General features: G+C 43.2%; 1 protein-coding gene across 41 annotated transcripts in view; it reads left to right on the top strand.

Moving 5' to 3' along the window:
- ABI1 (abl interactor 1) overlaps window positions 1-25,521 on the top strand; it is a 363,080-nt gene that overhangs the window by 296,153 nt on the left and 41,406 nt on the right. For 16 of the 41 annotated variants that reach the window (XM_085631728.1, XM_085631720.1, XM_085631715.1 and 13 more), the window contains 3 exons: window positions 167-361; window positions 20,875-20,961; window positions 24,805-24,990. In XM_085631728.1, the coding sequence (XP_085487854.1) occupies window positions 167-361; window positions 20,875-20,961; window positions 24,805-24,990 (468 nt within the window). The remainder of the gene's footprint in view (window positions 1-166; window positions 362-20,874; window positions 20,962-24,804; window positions 24,991-25,521) is intronic. The other 25 variants (XM_085631730.1, XM_085631727.1, XM_085631718.1 and 22 more) reach the window with 3 other exon arrangements.

Here is a 25,521-nt window from a genome sequence, read left to right as displayed (position 1 = left end):
ACAGCAGCTTTCATTTTAAAGGAAATGACAATGTTATGCTTGTCTCATGTAACTCTAAACAGTTCAAAATATTTCAAATGTTCACGACTGGTCTGTTTTCTGCACTCTGTTCTGCGAACAATGCTTAAGCGGCTCTGTCTGGGGCTTTGTGGCTAATTCTTTACAGTCTGCACTGGTCCAGCTCCGGGTTCTCAGTATGGCACTGGCACTGGCACTGGCACAATGACCAGGCAGATCTCCCGACACAACTCTACCACTTCTTCAGCTTCTTCTGGTGGATACAGACGGACTCCCTCTGTGACTTCTCAATTTTCTGTTCAGCCTCATGTTAACGGCGGGCCTCTTTATTCTCAAAACTCAAGTAAGCCTCTATGCTTTTCTGCTGTGCAAGCTTTCCTGAAACATTCTGTATTCTAAGCTGGAAAATCTTTGCCTGTATGAGTTATAAAAATTGTTTGTGTTGACTTGTGTAGCATAAATGAGCAAACCTAGCTACAAAGGAAACTAGTGCTCCACACAGTGGAGTTCGCGGGAGATGAAGAAGGGAATTGGAAAGGTTTTGGGTGGAGGGTGCTGAAATAAGGCTTACAGGGGCTTACGGGGAGGATCCTGGTGGGAGGGGAGTAGTAGAGGTGATAGTGGTGTGATTGTAATGGGAGGGAGTAGATACTGTTAATACGTAGTGCCTACTCAAGTGCAGTTACTTAAATTTAGATGAGGGGTGCAACTTATAAGCTGCCTTTTGCAACATCTCAAATAGTACGCACAATGCGTCACCCATCAGTTAATTAGTGTATTTGAAATCATGTAAGATGACCCCCTTGAGTAACAAAACACATAAAAATGTATGGTTGGGCCACCGAAAAAGACAAAATTTAGCTTTTTTCGGATCCGTAGCATTTCAGGATCCTTCTTGCCAGAGCCTCTCTCTCCCAGGGTTTTACTTTGCATCCCAGCACCACAGTTTGAAAACCACTGATTGTTTTGAGCATTTTGATGCAATGACAAATATTAACATGCCTTTATAAATCGGGGCCTTGGATCGGCTGAATAGTTGATCCTAGTAGTATGGCTGAATAGTTGATCATAGTAGTATGACTTACTAGTTTGTCAGAAGCCATCAGGATTGTTCTTTGTGGAATGCAGTGTTAGTTCCACTGTAGCTTTCAGCAGGCAGTGCCCGTAGACACTGTAAAAACGACAGCACCTTGGTACCCAAATCTCAAGCGAGGGTAAAGTTTGGATTCAAGGCTATGAAAACTACATATGGAACAGTATTTTTTAGTCCGTGCTATACACTGCAAATGAATTAACACTTTATATTCGAAGGAAAATAGTGTTTTTTCACATGCTTGTTGATCTGCCCAAAAGCGAAAGGCATGCATACATTTTTGTGTGGCAAATTGTAGTTTTCTTTTATTGTCTCTCTCCTTAAAGACCAATTGTCCATCACTGTTTTCGAGTAATATCTTGCTTAAGCCTGTTTTTAGAACTCCAAACATGCTTTCTTTTCATGCATGTTCCATTAACAAGGCTTTCACTCATAGAATGTCTGTTGATGGCAGATCGCACTTTGCACATCTACTTAAGATTTTCGTGCTATTATTTATTCATATCCTAGCAGCCTGACGCTAATAGTGCATTGCCACTGAAACTCATTTACGGGAAACTATAATATTTCTGCGTTTTATAGTTGTGGAATTTGGTGTTAAATTACTTAATGGGGAATTAGGAGAATCACAAATTAAAACCAGGAATATGTTTCGTTCACGACTTCTGAGAAACGAAAGAACAGGCTGTCCACTGTTCTGGTCAGCAGCCATTAGTAGCATTGAAGTTAGTACATACCAGCTTGATGAAGCGGAGGGCACTAGTTCTATTAAGTTATATTAATAAGATTTATAGAGAGCATGGCGGCCTCAGCAACGTGGCTTCCCACAGAATAAGGGTATTGCGCAACGGAGAGAAGCAGAGTGAAGGGGTACGACACAGTATTTAAAACAGTCTCTTGTTTGCATGCTGAGCGTTTGGATCAGGATGGGTAACATAGTAATTCTGAATGGTAGCGGTGTTCCCTCTCTTCTATTCTGTGTTATGTTTTGTAATTTTATTGTAGCTTAGAAGTGCTCTGCAGCCTGAGAAAGTATCCTGGCGCTGAGATAATAAGGTTGGGAATAATGTGCATTCCTGTGTAAAAAAAAAAACAAAAAAAACAGGTCGCTAAGGCTTTTCATAAAAAAGGCAGCTTTTCTAACATTCTTAAAAAAAAAAATGTGCAGAGAATATCAAATCTCAGTTGCTTAACTGAAAAGCCCCTGCCGCCTACTCCTATGTGATAGAACTTGGGAAAAATGATCATATGAGCACCAGAGGATTGCAGCTTTCTAGCTGGAAGATAATAGTGAAACTTCCTTTTCAACTAGTGAGTATCTCAGCACTGAAGAACATGATGGACAAGGATAGAGATTTCAAAGTCGCCCATTTGGAGATCGGCAGTCAGTGAAGAGTATTCAATGCAGCCGAAGCAGAACACAAAGGAGGCCATCGTTTTGTCGACGGATTCTGAATGCGTTGGAGACGTTTCAGCAGCCCAGAAGGAGAGCAAACAAAATGTTGCACAACAAAAGCATAAATGAGAAACAAGTGATAGAGAAATGGATGACTCGAATAGCCAAGAACAGCTTGTGGTTGAAGTGCAAGACCAAGTTTTACACTGCAGCCTATGGAACTAACTCAACTCCCAACTACTGTGGCCAAAAGCCATAGGGAAGGACTTGAGAGTTGTGGCCAGTAAAAAAACAAACAAAAAAACAGAACCTTTGTATTGTCTGTATTGAATTTTAAGAATCGCTGTCAGATATGACTCGACTGTCAACATGCAGGCTTGAAATAACACACATGGATCAGTGTCAGAGGCGTTTGTATAAACCGATGTCTTTCACATATCTCATGATGTGACACAAAAAGAACAAATCAATTGGGCCTGCAGAGATATATATATATATATATATATATATATATATATATATATATATACGATGAGCCATGCGGGACTCCCTGCTGTAAAGCCTAATCAGAGCAAAAACGAGGCAGTGAACCATCTGGATCCAAGATAAGACACACTCCATTGTTTGCCAGTTCCTGAATGAGTTGGGACTGGGTTCAGCACGGCAGAGAGATCAAGCAAGACTGAAATATTTCAAGGTTGTCGAGAATAGACAGTAAATAAGTTTCTACATGATTAGATGGACAAGAGCCAAGATTGAACATCATCCATAACGCTATTGAACTACAATAATCAGGAAATCTGCCAATAAATCATTTTTTCAAGATTTTTGTTGGGTTTGGTAGAAGAGAAATAGGGCGATAATTGTTCATACAGGAAGGGTCAGCAGTTGCTCTTTAAAAAAAAAAAAAAATGAAAATAAGGGAACAACCATTGCCACCTTCCAGCCATTGGGTACAGAAGCTTTAAATATCGGTTTGTTGCAGATCTCCAGAAGAGGTTAGGTGAGACAAGATTCCTTTAACTTTTAAATGACTTTAAGAATTGACTCGGGTAGTGAGGCTAATGAATTAGACTTGACTAACTCCAAGTTCCTCCAGAGTTAACAAATTAAAAATGACAGAGCAAGGACAACAGAATCTAGATCCATGACAGGCTGCTGTGCGCTCACTGAGCTGATTGAAGAAGGCTGAAAACTATCACAAATCTCATGATTTTTATCAGGGGAAAAAATTGGAGAGATTATCGCATAACTTGTGTATGCTCAAATGTCTGAGTGGAACAAGGAGGATCAGTAAGAGAACTCTCAATTGAGGAAGCCTCTTAAGAGGCATTGCGAGCAGAAAGATTATTGCTGGCAAAAAATGTAGCATTGTTGTTTGCACTCACTTTTTACTTCTTCAAATCCACATTTATCTCTGCTTAAGCCTTGGGTCCACAGTCCACCTGCTATATCCTTTCAAGCTTTATTTTTTATTTATAGAATTTTATTAAGACATACAATGTCCAAAACAAACTACAACAATTAGACTACATCATGGTGAGAGTTACCGTATGATACATTGCATATGCACTATATCCCCATCCATCATAGTATTGCGCTTTATACCTCTGTGCAGTTTTAGATAGTTTGATTCGCTTTGAGATAGCCAACCAAATACATCCAATAGTCCCGTGGTTTAGAGCCAGTGGGTAATTCTTCCTCGTATGTTTTCAGGGTATCTTTACAACAGGCCATATCTTGAAGCCATTGCGTGGTTTGGGGCGTTGTCCTGCTACCCCAGCAGACAGAGTGAGATTCTCCATTTAGCTAGGAGCAGGACTATCATGCAAAACTTGCGTTTAACAGCTCGTACCTCACTGATCGATCCCAACAGACATGTCTGAATCGTACAAGCAATATTGACTCCTACCATTCTATCTGGCATCGTCACGACCTCCACACAGTACTCTCCGATTGGCGTGCAGTACCAGGCAAGGTGAATTAAATTGGCCTTATCTGCACCGCAGTGTTGGCAACGGGCATCTAGGGGAGTTCACATTTGTGCAGTCGGGCCAGGGTATGATAAGCTTGATGTATGTATTTATAGTGTAACAGGCGTAGATTACCATTCAGAGTGAGCACACTAGTTATATTACAGCACTCCTCCCAGTCTTTCTCAGTGAGAGGGTTATCAAGCGTGTTCCACCTTTCCCAGGCCTTATGCGTGTTAGCAGCAATGTCTCCCTGAAGCTGTGCATACAGTCTTGTTACCATATGTTTATTGTGGGGTGTGGTAATTAGCAGTTGCAGGGAGTTTAATTGTGGTGGCTCACTAGGGTGTGTGGGATATAGTTTCTTAATGGCGCCGTGTAGTCTATGATAAGTAAATTGGAAAAGCAATGTCTGATTCTGTATGTACTGAAGGTCTTTAAGTTCTATAAAAGTGCCATTATTGTACAAATCTCCCATTTTAGATATGCCTCCTTGTTGTAATAGGTCTGTGCCCACTTTTTCTTGGGTGACCGATATATCTGGGTGGAACTGTAAGGGCATTGCTGGAGCGTAAATGAGCAATTTATGTGCCAGCCTTGCCATCCGCCTCCGCGCCGCTCTATAGTATTAATTTCCTTCGAGTGGGGCGAGGCCCTTCGGTGTGGCAAGATAGCATTCAATATAGCGTCTTAAATCGCTATATGTGGTAGGTAGGGGACGTTGTGATACCAAAAGTGCGCATATTGCGCTTGAGCCCATAAGTAATAGAGGAGGAGATCTGGGACCTTGAAGCCACCTTTGGAGAACGGTAACGTGAGGGCACGGAGCTCAATGGGAGCTAGTTTACCTGCCCATATTAGCCGAGTTACCATGGTGTTCAACTGTTGGAATACATCGTTCGGTGGGGTGATGGGGATGTTATTAAAGAGGTACAGCAGTTTTGGTAAAACAACCATCTTGACAATGGTCAATCTGTCTGCGAGGGACAGGGGAAGTTGTATCCAGCGCTTGTTTGTACCCCCCCCCCCCCCCCCCCCCCCTCGAGCTTACTGATCACTGCCCCATAGTTCGAGCGAATAACCAGTTCAGGATCCCGATGATACCAAATACCAAGATATTTAACTGGATCCGTCTGACATTCGAGTGGGAACTCTGCTGGATACGGATGCGTGGTGTCACTTAATGGGATAATGATTGACTTGGACCAGTTGATTTGGAGACCAGTGTGGTGGCCGAATTTAATATATTTTCTCAGGAGGGGTGAAAGATTTGTCGCTGGATCTCGGATATAGAGGACCATATCATCCGCATAAAGCGGGATATTGATTGGCCTTTGCGGAAAGTGTAAAACTGCAGGTTTGTGGTCTTGACGCACTTTACACGCTAGGGGCTCCAATGCGATTGCAAAAAGCAATGGGGACAATGGGCATCCCTGCGGTGTGCCTCTTGCAATTGGTATAGCATTGGATACATATTTATTGACTCGTATTCGCGCTGTTGGCATCTTAAACAATATTTGTATCCATTGTAGGAAAAGTGGGGGGAATCCCATTTTTTGCAATATGGTATGAAGATAGGTCCATTCAATCGAATGCCTTTGCTGCATCCAGAAGCACTGCAGCTGCTTGAATATCAGGGGACAAATAGTGCGATAGTGCGAATAGTGTTCGGGTGTTGGTGAGCAGTCGATCGGTCGGGTATAAATCCCGATTGGTCAGGGAGGATGAGGTTGGTCATTAACGGTTGTAGGCGTTTTTCTAGGAGTTTTGCCAGGATTTTAGTGTCCTTATTTATCAGTGACAGTGGCCTATATGATTCGCATTGTTCAGGGTCCTTATTAGGCTTCAGTAGGGCAATGGTCATGGCTTCTCTTAGTGTGAGGGGTAGAGTCTGTTTGTCATGGGCATTACCGTACATTTCCACGAGATTGGGCGCAAGCCGGTCAATATATACGCCTTGTAGAATTTGCTGGTAAAGCCGCCCGGGCCTGGGGCCTTACCATTTGGGAGCGATTTGACCACCTCTGTAACTTCTTCAACCGTGACTGGTTTCGAGAGAGAGTCCCTCTGCGTATCCGATAACCAGGCAGTTGCTACGTCCTCTAAGTAGGCCATAATCACGAATGATGTGGCGGTGTCTCGGGATGCATAAAGGTCGCCATATGTGTCGTAGCAGGACTCTCCATTTTCATTTTTTATCGCCAAAATTGTTTGTTGTGTATGGCCTGAACATATTTTGTTTGCTAGAACTCGTCCCGGCCTGCCCCCCTCTCCATATGTGCGTGCATTTTGCCATTTCGTTATATAGTTTAGTTCATCCTCTGCGAACACTTGATATTCCGACATAACCTTTCTAATATCGCTTAGCAGTGCTGTGTTGTCCGTTTGCTCAGTCGCGTTCCAACTCTCTCAATAGAGTCTTTCGCTTTGCAAACTGGGCGCGTATGTCCTTTAATATGCCTGCGTTAGTTCTGATACATACACCACGTATGGTAGCCTTAAAGGCTTCCCATAATAAGCTGGGGTCGTCTGTGGATGGCTGATTGATTGCAAAATAGTCCGTAATGGCCTGGCTAATGGTGTCAACATATGCTGGGTCTAATAGTGCTTCAGCGTTGTAGCCCCATATGTATGGGAGAGGTGTGTACCTAGAGACTTCAATGGTTAAGAGCACTGGATTGTGGTCTGATAGGGTTTTGGGCGAAAAGGCTTATGTTTCGTGTCCACGAGACTACCTCCACTGTCCCTAGCCAATAATCAATACGTGACCAGCTATTGTGGAATATAGAAGTGTGCGTGGCCTCCCTGTGGTGTGTGTGTTGTGTCCTCCAGATATCAACTAGTTTAGTTTCTGTCATAATATCTCGCAGTACAAGCACTGCCTTTTTATGTGGCTCTTTGGAAGATTCTGACCTATCCAATCGCTCATTTAAGAAGAGGTTAAGGTCCCCGCCCCATATCCACGTCATCGCAGGTAAATTATTCAATATACGCCAAATTGATTTATTAAATTCTGGATCATCAATATTTGGACCATAAGTGTTTGAAGTCTATGCGATGCCCCCTAATATGCCCAGTGACAACAATGTAGCGACCCAGGTTATCCGTCATGGTGTTATCTATGTGAAATTGTGTCCCTTTCTTCACTAAAAGCAGCACGCCTCTAGAGTACGAGGAGTATGAAGACCTTAGCACTGTTTCCACCCATCTGCATCCCACTGAACATTTATGCGTGGGGGCCAGGTGAGATTCCTGCAAAAGAGCAATATCGATTTGGTGTCTTATCTAGATATGTAAATATCTGTCTTATCTTCTTCGGGTCATTGAGCCCCCTGACATTCCACGTTAATAAGTTAAGATGTGCTTTTTGTAGTCTATCCATACCCAATGGTGCGTGAAAGATGTGGTATGCCTATGCACATCGTGCTTGTCAGAAGCGCTTAAGGCGACCATGCGAGGTATAATGGAGACATGTGTTGTAGACGTCTGGACATATACAGTGCATTTCAGAGATGACAGTCTACAAAACCCAGTCCCAACAGCCCCACCCCCGCCCACTTTGGCATACCAATCGCGCCAAAGACATGCCCCATAAACAGGTTCAACATAACCAGAACTAAGTTTGGGAGCTCCCTCATGGGGGAAATCCGCCGAGTACACGTGTCACCATCCCGCTAATTCTGGTGCACGTTATAACAGCGGAAGTCAAAATAGAAACATTCAAGTGGTATTATCCAACAGTCAGATAGCCACTCGTGGGCTGGTATGGGATCACAGGCCCACGAGTTAACTTAAATGGCAATTTATTACCCTGTATTGTGTTTGTGCAACCTGCAAAGGCTTCATTATCAACAGTGCGGAAGGTATCTGTGTAGCCAAGTCACTTTGTACAGGGTCATGTGTCTATGCTTCTGCACCTTTTCAGTACATCCTACAGTTGTTTGTGCTCAAAAGGAGTACTATAGGGCAGTCCAGCAAGTGTTTACCCCCTACGAAATGGAATGCCAGTGCCATACCCCTGAACAGAGGCGTTCTGCAAGTCTAATTGAAGTGTCTCCCTCGGGTATGGAGGAGTAGAGCAGTTTTTTGTCTTGCCGTCCCCAGAGCACAGTGCGTAGTCCTGCTTGTATATCGTACCATCTTATGTATGCCACCTCAAGCATGGCATGTCAACGAGATTATTCCTCTTTGTTCCAGGTGTTCAGGTTGTAAGCCGTGAGTAGCAGGCTGTACATGAGGCTCTCCTGGTTGGGGTGGGAAACTTACAACTAGCAGCGCCATCTTGGGACCCACGTCCCTCTTTTCTCTCATGTGCTCCAGTAGTGGGATTATGTTAAGTTCGCCCCTCGATTGTTTTAGGGTTCAATCCGAGTCCTGGTCCAGTTCTTTGCGATTGTGGGCCTTTTGTTTGGTGGCCGTCTTTTTAATGAAATTCTGCGCGGCCTTTGGCGTCTGGGGGATGGTCACTCGTCCATCATATGTCACCTTCAGCTTGGCAGGGTACAACACTGTATATTCAATGCTAATGTCCCGAAGCTTCTTTTTGGCCGGATTGAATTCTCTGCGTGCATTCTGCACCGTCATGATGAAGTCCGGGTAGAAAGCCAAAGTTGTTACCCTGATAGTGGATTTGTTGTTTCTCCCTGGCCATCCGTAAGATTACATCGCGGTCTCTGTAATTTAGGACTCGGGCCACTATGGGTCGTGGCGGGGCGCTTGGGGGGTGGTTTGGGTGCTAGTGTCCTATGTGCCCGCTCTATTATGAGCATCGTGGAGAAGTTATTTACTCCGAAGATGTTGTGCAGCATGTCTCCCACATATGTTTCCATCTTTCGCGTGTTTGTACTCTCCGGGACTCTCGTGATTCGAACGTTGTTTCGGCACGATCTGGCCTCCAAATCTTTGGCCTTATTCCTGATGACCTCCAGGATCTTCTCCATATCCTCGCATTTCCGTGTCGTGGGATTCGTCTTCAACTGCAGTGATGCGGTCCTCCGCTGCGTCAAGGCGCTCACCTTGTTTGGCTAATTTGGCAGAAATATTATCCACACGCTGGGTAAGTGAGTCTAAGTTGCCATTGATAGCTTGGAGGCTTTGCTGTATAGCTTGGAGGGCAGCTTCCATGATTTTGTTTGCTGGTTGCTGTTTCCAATTCAGTGTCCGAGTGTGCGGTCGCGCCTTTAGTACTGCGTTTAGCATCAAAGTTACATTTCGGCTGCTGTCCATCTGGCTTTCCCATATCGGCGGTATATACTGGGTAGTATCCGGCGTCAGCGGTTTGGGAAACCCTGTCTTCTCAGAATGAAATCTACAATGCCTCTATTAGTAGCTTTGTTGTATCCTCCTATTGTAGAAAGCACACAGTTTTCCACCCCAGAGTCCAAGGCTCTACTTGTTGGCCGGTTAAGATCAGGATTTGTTCGCGAGGATGCAGGATAATGGCGGCATCCACAGCTCGCCACCGCAGTGATGAGTATCTTTCGTGTCCGGGAGGTACTAGGGACACCCAGGCTAGAAGGATGACTGCTGCAGCGCTCCTGGGAGTTGCTGGTTTGCACTTGTGTGTTTCCTCACCTGGGTGCCGAGAGAATTCCCCCACACCAACCTTCACAGCACCGCCATCGTATCTTCACGGGTCACCAGTTGGGTTCTCTGATCTGCGTTGTCGGTGAGACAGACGCCAGTTTTCGGTGGGGTCAGGCAGTCATATTCCCCAGTTTATCAGTGACGGGTGCGTTTTCACACCACTTCATCAGCTGTACACAACTATTCGGGGAGTGTGGTCTGTAGTGACGCTGTCCTGGACGCGCTTAAGAACACGCTGCCCGGTAGATCAACGGCAGTCAGTCAGCGTCGTTGTCGATGTCGCCTGGATCGGCTTCCACCACAATCCCACTTGCTGTTTGGCGCCAGCCGAGCCCCTACGCAGCATACGCCAGTGCAGGGTATTTGATCCGAATCCCCATATGCACTTTACCGGTTTGTCCGATGTCTCGGTAATGGGATTATTGCAGTCGCTCCTCGTAGATCACAGCCGCATTCTACAGGCAATCCCATGTTGGTTTGCGCCCACCAGTTTGTGGGAGATCCGAGCACATCATCTGCATTATGCTATGCGCAGGTTGCTGAGGGATTCACACTGCCTGTTTGCAGTGTATTTGTGCAGGTAGGAGCGCTATGGGGGTTGCGTGGTTTGTTGTCAGGCTCACGGTGTGTAATTCTGCAGCGCGGACCTCCTCACCTTTTCTGTATTCAAGGGACATAGGGCGCCGCCATCTTAAAGTCGCCCGGCCGCCTCACAGTTCCGCAGCTTCAGCAATAATTTTCCCGGTTCCAGGACCTCCGCTGATAGTCTTACTCTCTGCAGGCTGTAGCGATTCCCATTCCGACATCTGATTTCCTATTTACTTTCTGGCATTTTACCCGTTGGTGTTTGTTATAGGCAGATAATGTCCCTGACCGGCGGAGCTGCTTAAGAAAGCGACCATTGCGCTGCGCGCCCTCTAGCGCCCCCATCCTTTCAAGCTGTTGACATGAGATGTCAACTTTCCGCAGACTCATTCTACCACGGGGCAGAATGGTGAATACGACTGGAGCAAGATGACTACGTAAGACCCACATCCAATGCCGAAGTAATCCAGTTTGAGAATTTCACAGTCTTATTCAACTGAAGCATCCCCCACGGAGAAACACTTTTCTATCAAAATACTCATTAACTCCTCAGCCGATGCACAGGGGTGAGCTCCAGCATGTGATTCTTTTGGAGGAGAAGCCATCTCTGAAGCGGCTAATGTAGTCTTAAAATGGATCAATAAAGTGATCCAACCAAACCAGTGCAACAGTGTTACCACCATCTATCAGGAGCAAAAATTAAATCCAACTGAAGTCCATTTTGATGTGTGGTCCCAGCAACTTTTTGTATAAGATTAAAACCGATAACATGCAAATTAGAACTGCTGCAAGTAGATTACTAGGTTCCACCCTCCCATTGATGTCAGCTAGAACTATAAATGTGGTAATCGGACGCTACCAAAATCAGCAAGGGAATCGTCAGTCGGTACAGATACCGGGAGGGCAATAGCAAAGAAGGCCTCCAATAATAGCCTTAGGATATGCCCTTATGGTAAACTTTAACAATTCTGCCTTAGCAAAAGGTCTCCGTTTCAACAGTTTAAAATTCAACCTATCATTGAAAATTATTGCAAGACCACCGCCTCTTCTATTGGGGGATGGTAATTGAAACATGATATAATCTCGAGGGCAGGCAGCAGCCAAAACAGGTGCCTTATATACGGAAGTCCTGACATATATATATATCTATATCTACTGGCAGTCGCCAGTAGATATATATATATCTATATCTATATCTACTGGCAGTCGCCAGTAGATAGTTATAGTTAGGACCGAGTTTCCATAGGAAATCTGAAAATTCTATTTTGAATAACTTTGGCGCCGGTTGACGAATCCTCGTGAAATTGTCAAAACTAATGGGGCGCTGCGCTCAGCTCCTACCCTGAAAGTCTCGGGGTGATTCGTCAAGCGGGGGCTGAGAAAAAAAGGGGGATCCAAAAACGCGTTTTACCCATGCATTTTCCCATAGGACCTTTAGTCGAAGGTACAGCCCGAACGGCTGAACAGAATTACTTGAAATTTGGCAAAGAGGTAGTCCTCAGGTCAGGCATGTGCCTTTTGCATATATGGTGTCAATCTGTTCAGTAGTTCCTGAGAAAATTGCAGTTAAAAGTACATAAATATCTATAAGCGCGCACGGTGCGCGCACAATAACGTGCACAAGCGTAATTCTGATTGGTTACATGTCAGTCAACATTCGAATCGGTCGAAATCAGGAAGTGTCGGCCGCCATTTTGTGTGTTTTGTCTGTGACAATGAAAAAGAAAGGTGGAGAACGTGAAAAGGGGGCAGGGTAGAGTTGCTGACCCCCTAGCCTTTGTCAGGGGGTCCTTGGAAGACCCCGAAGGGTGAACATTTTTTTATTTTTTTTCAAAAAATCATACGGTGCGCGCACGGTGAAAAACCTTTAAAAAAAAAAACATTTTAAACGAGCCATTCTATATTACAGGATACAGTCGATCTAGAACTATATACATAGGTAGCTTATTGTATAATAAATATATAAAAAATATAATAATACATACATAACTTAGCATTTAAAAAAACCTTACAAATTCACTTAAAAAAACCATAGGTTTCACACACGTTGTAGTTAGCTGGACATTTCACTCGTAAAAAACAATTAAATTTCCCCCGTTATAGTTAGTTCAGATAACTATAACTTGCGCGACCGCCACTCTATCACAAGGATGATGTCATCAGTGATGTCATGAGTGATGCCACTGACCATGTCATGAGTGATGTAATATGTGACGTCATGAGCAGTGGATTGCGGGCGCGCGAGTTATAGTTATCTGAACTAACTATAACGGGGGAATTTCAATGGTTTTTTGGTGAAATGTCCAGCTAACTATAACGTGTGAAACCTATGGTTTTTTTAAGTGAATATATATATATATATATATATATATATATATATATATATATATATATATATATATATATATATATATATATTTTTAGAATCCGTCACGTCTTGGACTTCTATTGCGGTCTAAACAAAGGTGTGCACGTTTAGCAGTGCACAATTGAGTCCTAGGCCCCAATCAATGATGCTTGGGGTGGCTGTAACATCAAATGAAATGGACTCACTCAACACTCCATTTCCTCCTTTAGTCTTTTGATTGATTTTAAGATGTTTAACCATATTCATAGGCTCTCTTATCACCAACAGCTGATCACACTAATAAGTAATGTGCTCATTCTTATTTACCCCAGGAATAAACCAAGTACCCGCAGCCAAATCGGCAGCGTGGCAGGCACCATGCACAGATGAGCTTGCTGTTGGGTGCCCCTGCTCGCATATGTGCTGCGGGCGCCCTTTTATGCCCACCCTTTTACCCTCACATAGTTTACTGCCAGCTAGATAGCCAACCGAGATTGCTGCCGATTTGCAAATGGGGACAGTTGCATTGGGCCGATAAGTATTCTGCGTCAGTCCAGTTGAAGTAGAGTTCTATCCCTCACACAGTCTCCAACGACATATAAACTAAAATACAAGTTGCTGACATCATCTAAAACTGCCTAGCTGCCTAGTAAAAACACCAACACTGAAGCAACCCTCCCTCAGGTGCACAATGGCAAAATACAACAACAGCTAGCGCAATACAGTAATTAACAATTCAAATCAATTAAGTCAGGAGAAAAAGGAAGCTAAAAAAGCTAGCACAAGGACCAGCGGATACACTCTGTATGCAGTTACATCTCCGCCCTCTTGGCTGCACATGAAGCCCACATCAACTAAAGTGCAGACTAAGATGACTGTTGGTCGTGCCTCAGTTGAATGGGGAAAAGATGGCGGCTGGGAAATGGTAACAGATTCATTTTTCTAAAGTGAGCAACCAGTATTGGTTTGTGAACTGTTGCATCACTATGATATACAGAAGTTTGCTGTTACTACTTTATATAGAGAATTTGGACCCTAAAGGAGAAGAGTATTTAAGAGTGTCGTCTTCCTATATTGACAGGTGAATAATTTTATTATTACAGGAGCGTTCTGATGTCAGCACTTTTCATGTTAAAAAAACTGGATCAGTTCAATAATTGTTACCTGTAATAATTTATTACCGGAGTGAAAACTCGTCCTGATCTGGCAGCGTTTCACAGTTCAGCAAGCAGAGATAAGCAAGCTTCCAAAAGACTAACCTTTGCACATCTTTGGCATCTAGGCCTAAGCTCCAAGGGAAACCTCAGAGAAAGTGGTTCTGCTTAGTGTGCAAATAAAGTACTAAAGCATTCACGGTAACCCAAAAAGACTAAATAAAAGATTAAAATGTAAAAAGAAAAGTAAATTAAAAATACATTTTAAAAGTTATGGCGAAATAAAGTTGACAAAAGGAAATTGAAAAAGGTTTTAAAATCAGAAATAAGGAACAAAAGAAGCATCACAGAAACAGTTCCTTGGCGTGATAAATATCCCTTAAGCCTCTTGTCCCCAAACTGATTAAACGTGAGTCAGAAATTGTCCAAAGTCATGTGAAAGTTTCCTTTTTAAAGTTATATTTCCGTACCTCTTTTTACATAGAAGGTAAGGGGGATGACTGTGATCTGTCCGTACCAAAATGGAACCAGTGCACCAAAAAAAAGAACAGGTGAATCTGTGTAAGACAGGAACCCAGACTTCACAAGGCCACTTTACTCACACTCCGGGGGATGAAGGCAATTTCAAGATCTGTGCACCAGTGAAATGAGCATCTTCCAGGGAATGCGAGCAGCACCATCTGCCTACTACTCGGCTTCTCTGTGGCACAGCTGTCGGAAAGAAACAAAAGGCCCGAGCGGGTCATCCCACTCTCTGTGCAAACTTGTATCTCTATAGCTCTACTCTGATCCAGGCACTGTCTGCGTATAGCCACGGACATACCTAGCAAAATAGTTTAAGTGCAGAGTCTTGATAGCCTCCAAATTGTTCCTTCAGAGGCAGCAGGATATTTCAGTGCTGCTTCTTTCTTCCAGGCTTGAAAATCGAAACATGGTGGTGCTGTTTTAGAAGAGGAATCCATCCGTCCTTGTTTGGAGAAGGATAACTGTAGCTCATCTAAAATAATTCCAACCTACACTACTCAGACAAAATCGTCTAATGAAAGTCACGGGCTATTTGATTTTTGATTGGTCAAATCCTTTTTTTTTTCTAATTTACCAGTTCGAATTTTCAAAACATAAGTCTCAAACAAGAGTGCAACTATACACAACCGAAAGCGTCATTCTGGTCATATAATAATGTACAACAACATAAACACATATATATATATATATTAAGATACTCCTAAATACTAACAATGTGTTAGTAGTATAAAGTGTCATGTCTCAGCTGAGACCTGCCCAAGTTTTATCAAGTTTCCTGACTGATGAAGGGCCTCCAGCTTTACCAAGGGGCCATCTCTGACTCATATATTTCTCTCAAGAGCAACCACAATTCAGTTGCTTTAGGGGAGCCTCTGCGATCCAAACACGGGCCACACATAACCGGGCACAGACTACCATTATTGACACTGAGCCCTTGGTGCCCGCATAACATTCGTATTTAACACCCATCAAAATCTCTTTAGGGGAGAAGACCATATGTAAGCTAAGACAATGAGACATTAACTTAGTTACATCGGACCAATACTGCTGAAGAGCAGGGCATACCACAAACATGAGTCATATCTGCTGACTGTAGCCTGCATTTAGGACACCTAGTTTTATCCCAGAGAGCCTTAGAGCTCCATTTAGAGATTATTTTGGGCGTGTAATATAAAAGACAGATAGTCTTGAATTGTTGCAGCTTCAGATTGATAAAATGGACTGATCTGTCAACAATCTCCAGTGCACTCCGTATATCTGAAACACGTACATCTGTACCAAGTTGCCGTCCCCATTTTGAAGCTAGTAGCATATCGGTTGGATACTGACCAAGAGCGTGAGAGACCAAGCTTATCGTTGGTTTCCTGCCTACTGCATAAAGACAGACCAATTAGGTCAGAATCTACAAAATCCATCAGATAGCAGCAACGTGTCAAGAAATAATCTCTTATTTGTAGATATTTAAAGAAAAAGTGATGCAGAGGCCCATAACTAGCCTGTAAACCAGAAAAAGAACAGAATCCATTCACAACAAACACCTGCCCGATAGTCTGTACCCCATATGGAGCTCAGGCCTTCTCGTTTGGATCTTGAAACACTGACTGGAAGGCAGGATTGCCCCACAGTGGCATTGAATTATTTAAAAAGGAGATTGAATATTTGTTACAGTTTTCCTGCCAGATACGAATAGCATCCTTCTAGACCTTAAAGCGGACCCTTTTGTTATAGTTTGGGTCTCCAATTCGGTATAAAAAAAGCCTAACGTCTATACCTAGTGTTAGTCGAATAGCATAAATCTGTTTGATCGGAGTCGGCCGGACTAACAGTATACGCAGATGCCCGAGAAGGCAACCCAGAAATACAACTTAAAATCGGGGAGTTGTAACCCCCCTCGTTTATATGGTAGCTTCATACGTCTGATTGCTTATCTCGCTCGCCTGTAGCCCCATAAAAATGTCCAATAACTCCTTCCAAGTGTCTAAAAAAGGAGTCCGGGACCTGCAAAGGAATAGCCGGAAATAGATCAAGACATTTTGGGAGGTTACTCATTTTGACAATATTTGATTGGTCAAATCTAAGACAGGTTTTGTGGGTTAATGCAGAATGGCAGAAGGCATCCTAAAAGGAAGAGGACCCTTCTAAAGAAAAAAATATAATGACTATTCCAAATATTTTGTACTGCTTCGTAAGACTTTAGTTGCGTATTTCGTAGTAAAAATGTTAATACAGATTCATAAAAAATAAAAAGTCAAACACCATGGCTTCGATTCAAAGAGTACAAAGACATTCCACGTGTCTTTGTGAAAACCAAGTAGCCAGCTTTACTGTAGTTCATTAAAGACAAAAGACCCAGGAATGCCTTTTTATTAAAAAAAAGTGCTCTCTTCACCAGACCATACCATCTTTCAGTCAGATGACTCAATTCTTTACCAATAACTTCCACTTCTCTTTATTGTCAAGGGAGGCCTCTGTTGTGCCACAGTTGGCACAATTACCCACAGGTGCAGGCATATATAGCTGGTTGGTCTTTATGCCAGCCCAGAAAAGTAATTCTTCTACTGTTTTCATTTCGAACTACAAAAAGTATGACATTTTCATGGATGTATGAAGCTCAGCCATCTGAAACTCAACTCAGACAAGACGGAGGTCCTCATCCTCGGACAATCCCTATCCGCCTGGGACGACTCCTGGTGGCCCACGGCGCTGGGCACCACACCAACACCCACGGACCACGCTCGCAACCTGGGATTCATCCTGGACTCCTCCCTCACGATGACCAAACAAGTCAACGCCATCTCATCTTCATGCTTCAACACCCTGCGCATGCTTCGAAAGATCTTCCGGTGGATCCCCACCGAAACCAGAAAGACAGTCACCCAGGCCCTCGTTACCAGCCGACTGGACTACGGGAACGCCCTGTACGCAGGAACCACAGCCAAACTTCAGAAACTACTTCAGCGCATACAAAACTCCTCCGCACGACTCGTCCTCGACATCCTTCGCTGCAGCCACATAACACCCCACCTGAGAAACCTGCACTGGCTCCCCGTCAACAAGAGGATCACGCTCGGGCTCCTCGCCCACGCACACAAAGCGCTCCACGACATGGGCCCCGAATACCTCAACAACCGCCTCTCGTTCTACACTCCCACCCGCCAGCGCCGCTCCGCCAGCCTCGCCCTCGTCCCACGGATCTGCAGAACCACAACCGGAGGAAGATCGTTCTCCTACCTGCCCGCCAAGACATGGAACTCCCTCCCCGCACACCTAGGACTGACCCAGGACCATCTCACCTTCAGGAAGCACCTCAAGACCTGGCTATTCGAGCAGTAACAGCACCCCCCTCCCTTCAGCGCCTTGAGACCCTCACGGGTGAGTAGCGCGCTCTATAAATGGATTGATTGATTTCTCAAACTTATCAACAAGAATCTTGAATTTAAATGTGGAATAGTGTGTTTCACCCCAGTCTATAATTTGTCATCTCCGTCGTCACCACAAGGTCGACTGGGTTAGCATTTAGTTTCCTTTCATATAGCAAGAGAAAAGTACTGACAATAAAAAATACTTGTCAACATAACGTGACCACAGAGACCCATTTCACGAATATAGGGCTAATTTGTTTTGCTTCATACTAGCCTAAATGGAATTATTTGATACAGTCTGAGCTTATGCACTTTTGTAGTTCTTATACTGAAGGTATATATACGTATGTTTATTTACCATGTAATGTTTTCAAAGTGGCCTGGCTGTGGTCTGATTGGTCTCAAAGTTGACGCGCTGCACTGAAGTCGAATAGGTATGTCATTATTAAATGGAGCATACAGTGAGCAATCCTGTTTAGCAGGTCTCATAGCTATCCAGATGTCAAACCAGGTGGTGCAAAGAGCAACAACAAAAAAAGGGTCAAATGGCCTTTCTCGCAAATCGAGAGGAGCAATGTCACATTCGGTTGTGTTGAACAGTGCAGACACTTTTGCATCCTGGCTCAGTAAGGAAAGACTATGTTTAGCCGAATAAGCACTGCCTGGATGTGCCCCATGGAAGATTTAAAAAAAATACTGTCATCTAATCCACAGAGATGCGTGAGACGGATGCAGGAGAGTGGCCGTAAGGGAACATTTGAGAGTCGCCCAAATGAGGTTAGGTAGAGAATCGAACTAACGAGGGAGAATAAAGATCTGTTTTCAAAGGAAGGAAGTAAAAGGAGGCTGTAAGAGGCGAGAGAGCACAATTTACAATATAAATTGAAAGGGGTGTAGAACAGTTACAAGGAATAGAATACAGCTGTATTTAAAAGTTATATTGCAGGTCACTGTGGAGTTTCATTACCATATAAAGGCATTCAGCCTTGTGGTTTTTTTTAATTGCAAATAGGACCCCGTAACTTCCCCAGGACTAGTTATAACCCATTAATGCATTTAGGGGGAATTTGAACTTTTTATCATATTTATATAATGCCTTCTTGATCTACACCAATATTTGGTGTGAGCTCAAATTTTTATAACAGTTTTATAATATAAATGAATTATTCTGGCATGCGTGATGTGCTGTGTTTTTTTGAACTCTAACCCCAAAACCATTCATAAAGACTGTCGCTGACTCGGAGTGTTTGTTCTACAAACAATTTGAATATTTTTTTTCAAAAACCTATAGGCCTGTCAGTTGCTCTTGCATATACACAACTTGACATTTTCTCATTCCTGCATGTTCTGCCCTCCACAATTCAAATGTCACTTCTGCCAACCCAAAAAGTGTATTTTCTCAGGCTTGAACTGCAACAGAAAATTTGGGAATCAAGACATCTCAGTCGTAGCTACTGGTACTAGTTGGCAATTGTAGTTTTTTTAGGTCTTGTGTTAGCCAATACACTTTGCTTTGCTAAACACAAAAATATTTTATAAACAAATATTTATGGAGAAGGGCTTTCATCCAGCCCTCTTATTCCACTGGTTGTTAAATTCTAATTCTGCTTCCACCCACCACAGTTTACAGCATGGCCAGTTGGTTAGCCCACTTGAGCTATTCTTTTGTTGTCTGAGTGACTGCACCCTGCCCAGGCACAGTATTGTCTTCCACAGAGAAAGTAGTTCCTCTCCGTACCAGGGACATAAGAGCCTGTGCAGATTTATACTTAAAACATATTTTTAAGCTTTCAAAGGGTCTGATAGCTGCCCCATACTCTGCTACCTGGGCCTTCGCCATACTTGCAGTGTGTTGTCTCTTACGGCTACTTGCGGTGGCCACGTCTCTTTAAAAAAACATTCAAAGGCATCATCGGCATGTGCATGTACACACATGGGTGGCCATCTTGAAATGTTTTTGTAAAAGTTTATTACAGAAACATGGACAGTAGCCTATACCTGTGCATGTGTGGATCCTTATTTTAGAATGTTTTTATTTAAAAAAATTTAAAACAAATTACAGAAACATCAAAGAACAGTCATTGGCAAAGCAAATAGGTTTGTAGCCAACACCAGACCTATTGGGTTTGCCAGTGCTTGTTTAGTACTTGTGTTTATTAGGGTACAGAGTGACCAATAGTACCTGTTCTTTATCTTGACAGGATGGATGAAAAAGATGCTTTTCCTACTAGAGAAGGGATAAATGTTTGTTGGTTCTGCTTTGTCTGGTCTATACCTTTCGCTATGCATTGATTCAACATAAAGGAGTATGTGCTCCTGGACAGTTACATTTTGCTGTTGATAATGATTGTCATCAGCAAAACTCTACTAATTGTTGCTTTACCTCAAGAAGCCTGCTTTCTCGAATGGTGTAGGACCTCTTTCAGAACTACTGTTTTCTGTCTTATTATGCCTCTACAAATTGCAATACACGTTACTGCTGTTAAATGTAAATATTTGCATTCCAGGAAATGGAATGTGGATTTTAAGTAAGTGGGTCACATCTGGACTCAAAACAAAAGGCAACTAATTCGAAACCTGTGTCTCGTGAATTACTTCTGTTACCTAGTGTACTCCTACTGGGTGACTTGGCACTGTGCAGAGGGACTTCTGCACTTTGCACTGATGGCAGGCATAGAATGACTTGAACGTCTGCTTTCACACTACAGTAGAGCTGAATGAGGGCCTACAGTTGTAACAGGTGTTTGTGCATTTGTGTTCTTTGTCACTGACTGCTACTTGTTTGTCTTTTTCCCTCCTTTGTTTTACCTTCCAAAAATGATGTCCTACTACCAGTTTCTATTGCTCCTCCACCTCCCCCTTTGCCTCAGTTGACTCCACAGATTCCTCTCACAGGCTTCGTGGCCAGGGTGCAGGAAAACAGTAAGTTCATGCTGGCACAGTAGACGATATTCTGAAATGGCATGCATGGTTGGCCAGTCCGTAGGTTGTCAGGTTTTTCTTTTTTTTTTTTTATAAAGTCTGCACTTTAGCCAGCATTTTAAGGAAACTGCATTGCACCAATTTTAACTTAATTTCCTCCTGCATGATTACTAATTTTCTGTTTGTGACATGTTTAACATCACTGAGTTGGTGTGTTTTAAAATGTTAAATTCTGTTTATATTGCAGTAAGGGCTATCTGTGAATGTATGGATTGTATAATGTGCCAAACATCTGTCGGAGTCTTGTAATTAGACCGTTGTCTAGACCCTGTATTAGCAGAGATGGTGTTTCTCTGTCAATAGAAACCCTTTAAGCATCCATGATTACAAGAATGCGTGTATGTATATGGTGCTCCTGTAGCGCAAACCTAGCCGAAAGGTAGCAAAGTGCTGTACATGGTCAAAGGTAAGCAAGTAATAGTAGAGGAAGAAAAGTTGTGAACGAGTAATGCATTCTAATGTAACGGCGAGTCTTCAACTCTTTATTAAGTTGTAGCAGTGTTGTGGTGGATCTGATGGATAAGGGATATTGTTTGCGATCCTTGGTGCATGAATGGAAAACGCCTATTGTCTTGGTTTTTCTTTTTTACATCTCTTAACGTGCAGTCTGACAGTATCCTGACTGCGGTGTGCTGAAAACCACCAGGAATGTTCGACTTGTAAATGTAAATTGATATATGTAAATTGATACTTGTATAGCGCACTACTCACCCGCAAGGGTCTCAAGGCGCTTGTACGAATACCGCTGTGGAACCCATCCTGGCTTTCCCTGTGAGGCGTCCACTCCTGGGCACCCCCAAGGTGGAGGCCAGGCATCCTTAGCGTTGTGGGGGCCGTTGTGGAGATTAAACAAGCTATTGCCCAGAGTTGCAGAGTGGGACTCCATGATTGGAATGGCACCGAGACGAGAATTATCAGATCCGTGGAATTTTTGAGCCCAAGACCCGCCGAGGCGGGGAATTGAACCCTGGTCCCGGGCTAGACCTCTGCATCAGGGTCTGCCGCTCTAATCATTGAGCCACACTTCTCTGCGAGTTGATGATTGAGATGGCTTTGTAAATGATGCAGCTAGTTCTGAAGATTGTGCTGGCTAGTAAGGGCAGTCAAGTGAAGTTCTGTCATGGTGGGGGTGATGTAATCATATTTCTTCAAGCCCTGGATGAGACCCGCCCTTAAGAGGTGCCAGTGTGGAGTTTGGGAATCCATAGAGTAGGGTGTTACTATCATCCAGATGCGAGCGTAGAAGGGTTGAACAGCAGTACTGAAGTTGCTTTCTGGAAGAAACAGTTTCTCTTTCTTTTGAAAACAGAGCTGGTACCAGGCAATATTTGTTTTTGGTAATGTAGTCTTTGAGGGAGAGGTTAGTGTCAAGTGTGTTTCAAAGTGATTTGGCGTTCAGTGAGAGCTGGGGTTCGAAACTGTTAAAGTTAATGTCATTGAGCCAGGTTTGTACTGTATCTTGTTTTTTCAGCAAATCATAGGAATTCTGTTTTTGCTGGATTGAGCTTGAGGTGGGTCGTGGACATACAGGTCTGGATGATGTGCAAGCAATGTTTGAGTCATTGATTGTCTGAAGCAGAGACGACTTTCAAGTAGAGTTGTGTATCATCGGCAAATGGTGACTCTTGATGCTGTTATCTGTGAGTAGAGCACCAAGCGGCTCCTTGTAAAGGTTAAAGATGACAGGAGGTAGTATGGAGCCCCCACGTTATAGGGATTTGTTTCTTGACGTGGAGGTAACCATGTGAACAAACTGGTGTCAGTTGGAAAGGTAGGAGGAGAACCAGTGAAAAGCATTTCCAGTGAATTCCATTCCCACAACTTGAAGGTACGTATGAGAAAGGGCTGGCCAACTGTGTCAAAGGTGGCTGAGAGGTCCAGCAGTATCAGGAAGCAAGGGTCATCTCATCTGTAGTCAAGAGTGCATTGTCGACAGTGTGTAAGTTGATGGTCTTCGTGCTGCAGAGTGGTACGAAGCCAGACTGGTAGTCGTGCAGGGGATGGTTATCATTGATGTGGTCTTGGAGTTCAACCTAGTCTGGTTTTGCAATGATCTTGCTGATTAATCGGCATAATCATACATAAATACATTTGTTTCTTAGCAGTTCGGTTCTTTTCACCACTATTATATTCTTCCTTTGTTAAGTTTTGTAAGTGTGCACATGTACACTGTGTATTTCTCAGCTCATTACAGGTGCAAATGCATTTAAAAGTATTTTCATCAAACTGTAAGCATAATTTTCAAACCCGTGGGCCATCATGATTGCAGTCAACCTGCCATTTTTAACTTGGAAATTCACTTTGGCTTCACTGTTTTCACCAGTCTTTGTCAGGGATGTCTGTTAATTGGATGGCAGAAGTGGAAGGGTATTCTTCGGTCTATGAACCTGCTTAAACCGTGCTGATAAAATGTTTTTCTTAATATGGACTGAATGGATGTGGTTTGCCAAAGTGTTTTGTTGGTGGGTTCACCAATATTTTCATAGCCCACATCTGTCACTTGTCTCGATTCCTGACATGTATGAATGCAACTCCTTGCAGTGATAATTTCTGTAAGTTGAACCTTGGTTGTGTATATCATGACCAGCAGGTAGTACCCAAATTGGTACCATTGTAGGGACTCACGGGAAAATAAAACCAAAATTATGATTTACATACAGCTTTCAGAATGCAGATTACCACCCCCCCCCCCCGCCCCCCCCCCACCTAAACAGTATCCAGGGGCAAGTTATGAAGGCACAAGAGCAGAAATCTCTTCACCCTCTAGACACTGAAGACCACCTTTGCTGCCTCATTACCACCCGTGGCACTATCACATTGAGTTCTTCATTGGGTCTTTTGAACACTTAAACTGCATAAATCCATAGCACCCACCTCTGAATGTACACACCTCTGCAAGAGCAGTTGTTGGACAATCACTTTTCTCATACTTTAACAAATGCACCTAGAGTGAAACCAAAATGTGTCAACCACGTTAAATATTTGCCTTAGAGCATTTATGGTTTGCTAGCACTGTACCCCATGGTGCATGTTTGTGACGTTCATGTCCTGCTGTTTTTGTGCCAACCTTCTAAGATGCTGAAACGGAATATGTTGTTCGTCCCAATGGCTTACAGTAACTTTTTAACACATTTTACTCTGAGGTCATTTAGAACCTTACCATTTTGATAGCCTTCACTGTTCTCTCCAAACTTTTTTTCTTTGGTATACCCCATAGCGAAAACTGCATCCTCCTAATGAATGCATATCACACAGTGGCACAAATGAACGATTCTCAGTCATTTGCTTGTCGCATACAGAAGCTCTGTTCACCCATTTTAGTCTCATCCATCATCTTCATGAGAAGTACAGTCTTCATTCCTGACACAATTTACATAGCATACTGAAAATATCACTGCAAGAAGTTAAATACATAGCATAGTTATATTCGAACGGTCAGTTACTTGTAGAGTGAAATAATGCATTGGCCAGGTCAGTACAGAAAATGTAGTGCTGTTAGTAGCTCCTGGACTTAAAACAGAAAGTTAACATCATACTTTAGATATAGCTTGAGAAGTTCAGTAAGTCACTAGGTTTGCAGTGAATATATTTTAAGGGACGCAATGCAAAATGTAGATTTCAGGGCACTTGTAGGTAACACTATCAAGGATGTCTTCTTGCATGCCCTTTCCTTTTCTAATAGTGCATGTTCAATGTGATTTTTCACTTGGCTGGAAATTACTAAAATATTTGTATTCAGTGGAAGGTGTTTATGCTGTAGTAATGTTTCAATGCTTTCTCTAGTTGCGGATAGTCCCACACCACCACCTCCGCCCCCACCTGATGATATTCCATTGTTTGATGATTCCCCTCCACCACCTCCCCCACCACCAGTTGACTATGAGGATGAAGAGGCTGCAATTGTGCAGTACAGTGACCCTTATGCCGATGGAGATCCTGTGTGGGCCCCAAAAATCTACCTTGAGAAAGGCAAGTATACACTGATAGTATGCAGACTAAACAGAGTAGCTGAATTCAATGTTTTTGTTGACTGTTGTACTGACAAATGTGGAGCGTATCAATTATTTTATTTCCGTGACTACAAACAGTGAACTTTAAATTGTGATTGTAACCAAACTTTACTGGTCCTAATTTATTATACCTGTAAAGCTGTGCAGCTTAAACAATTTCCAGAGTAAGGGCACTGCCATCAACGTTGCATCAAGGAAGTAATCGGGATAGTAAAAAATGAAAGTGTCACCCAAAGAACAAGTGTAGCAAATGTAATCAGCAGGAGAGGGGTATGGGTGTAGTATGTAGCTGGTGGTGCATTTTGAAGCACTGTCCCCAATGTTACTAAAGCGTGGTGTGGTATGGAACTGTCATTTACGCACATCACATTTTCTATTGAAATGACCACTATATTTGTTTAGACTTACAGATTTAAAGATAAAAAGTGCCCAAATGTTAATATGTAAAAATCAGCATTCAGTTAAATAAGCAATGTGTCTTTGAGCCTAC

The sequence above is a fragment of the Triturus cristatus genome, chromosome 10, assembly GCF_964204655.1.
Source record: "Triturus cristatus chromosome 10, aTriCri1.1, whole genome shotgun sequence".
Classification (NCBI taxonomy): domain Eukaryota; kingdom Metazoa; phylum Chordata; class Amphibia; order Caudata; family Salamandridae; genus Triturus; species Triturus cristatus.
The sequence above is the reverse complement of the archived record's forward strand: the minus strand, read 5'-3'. Positions and strand labels throughout refer to the sequence as shown.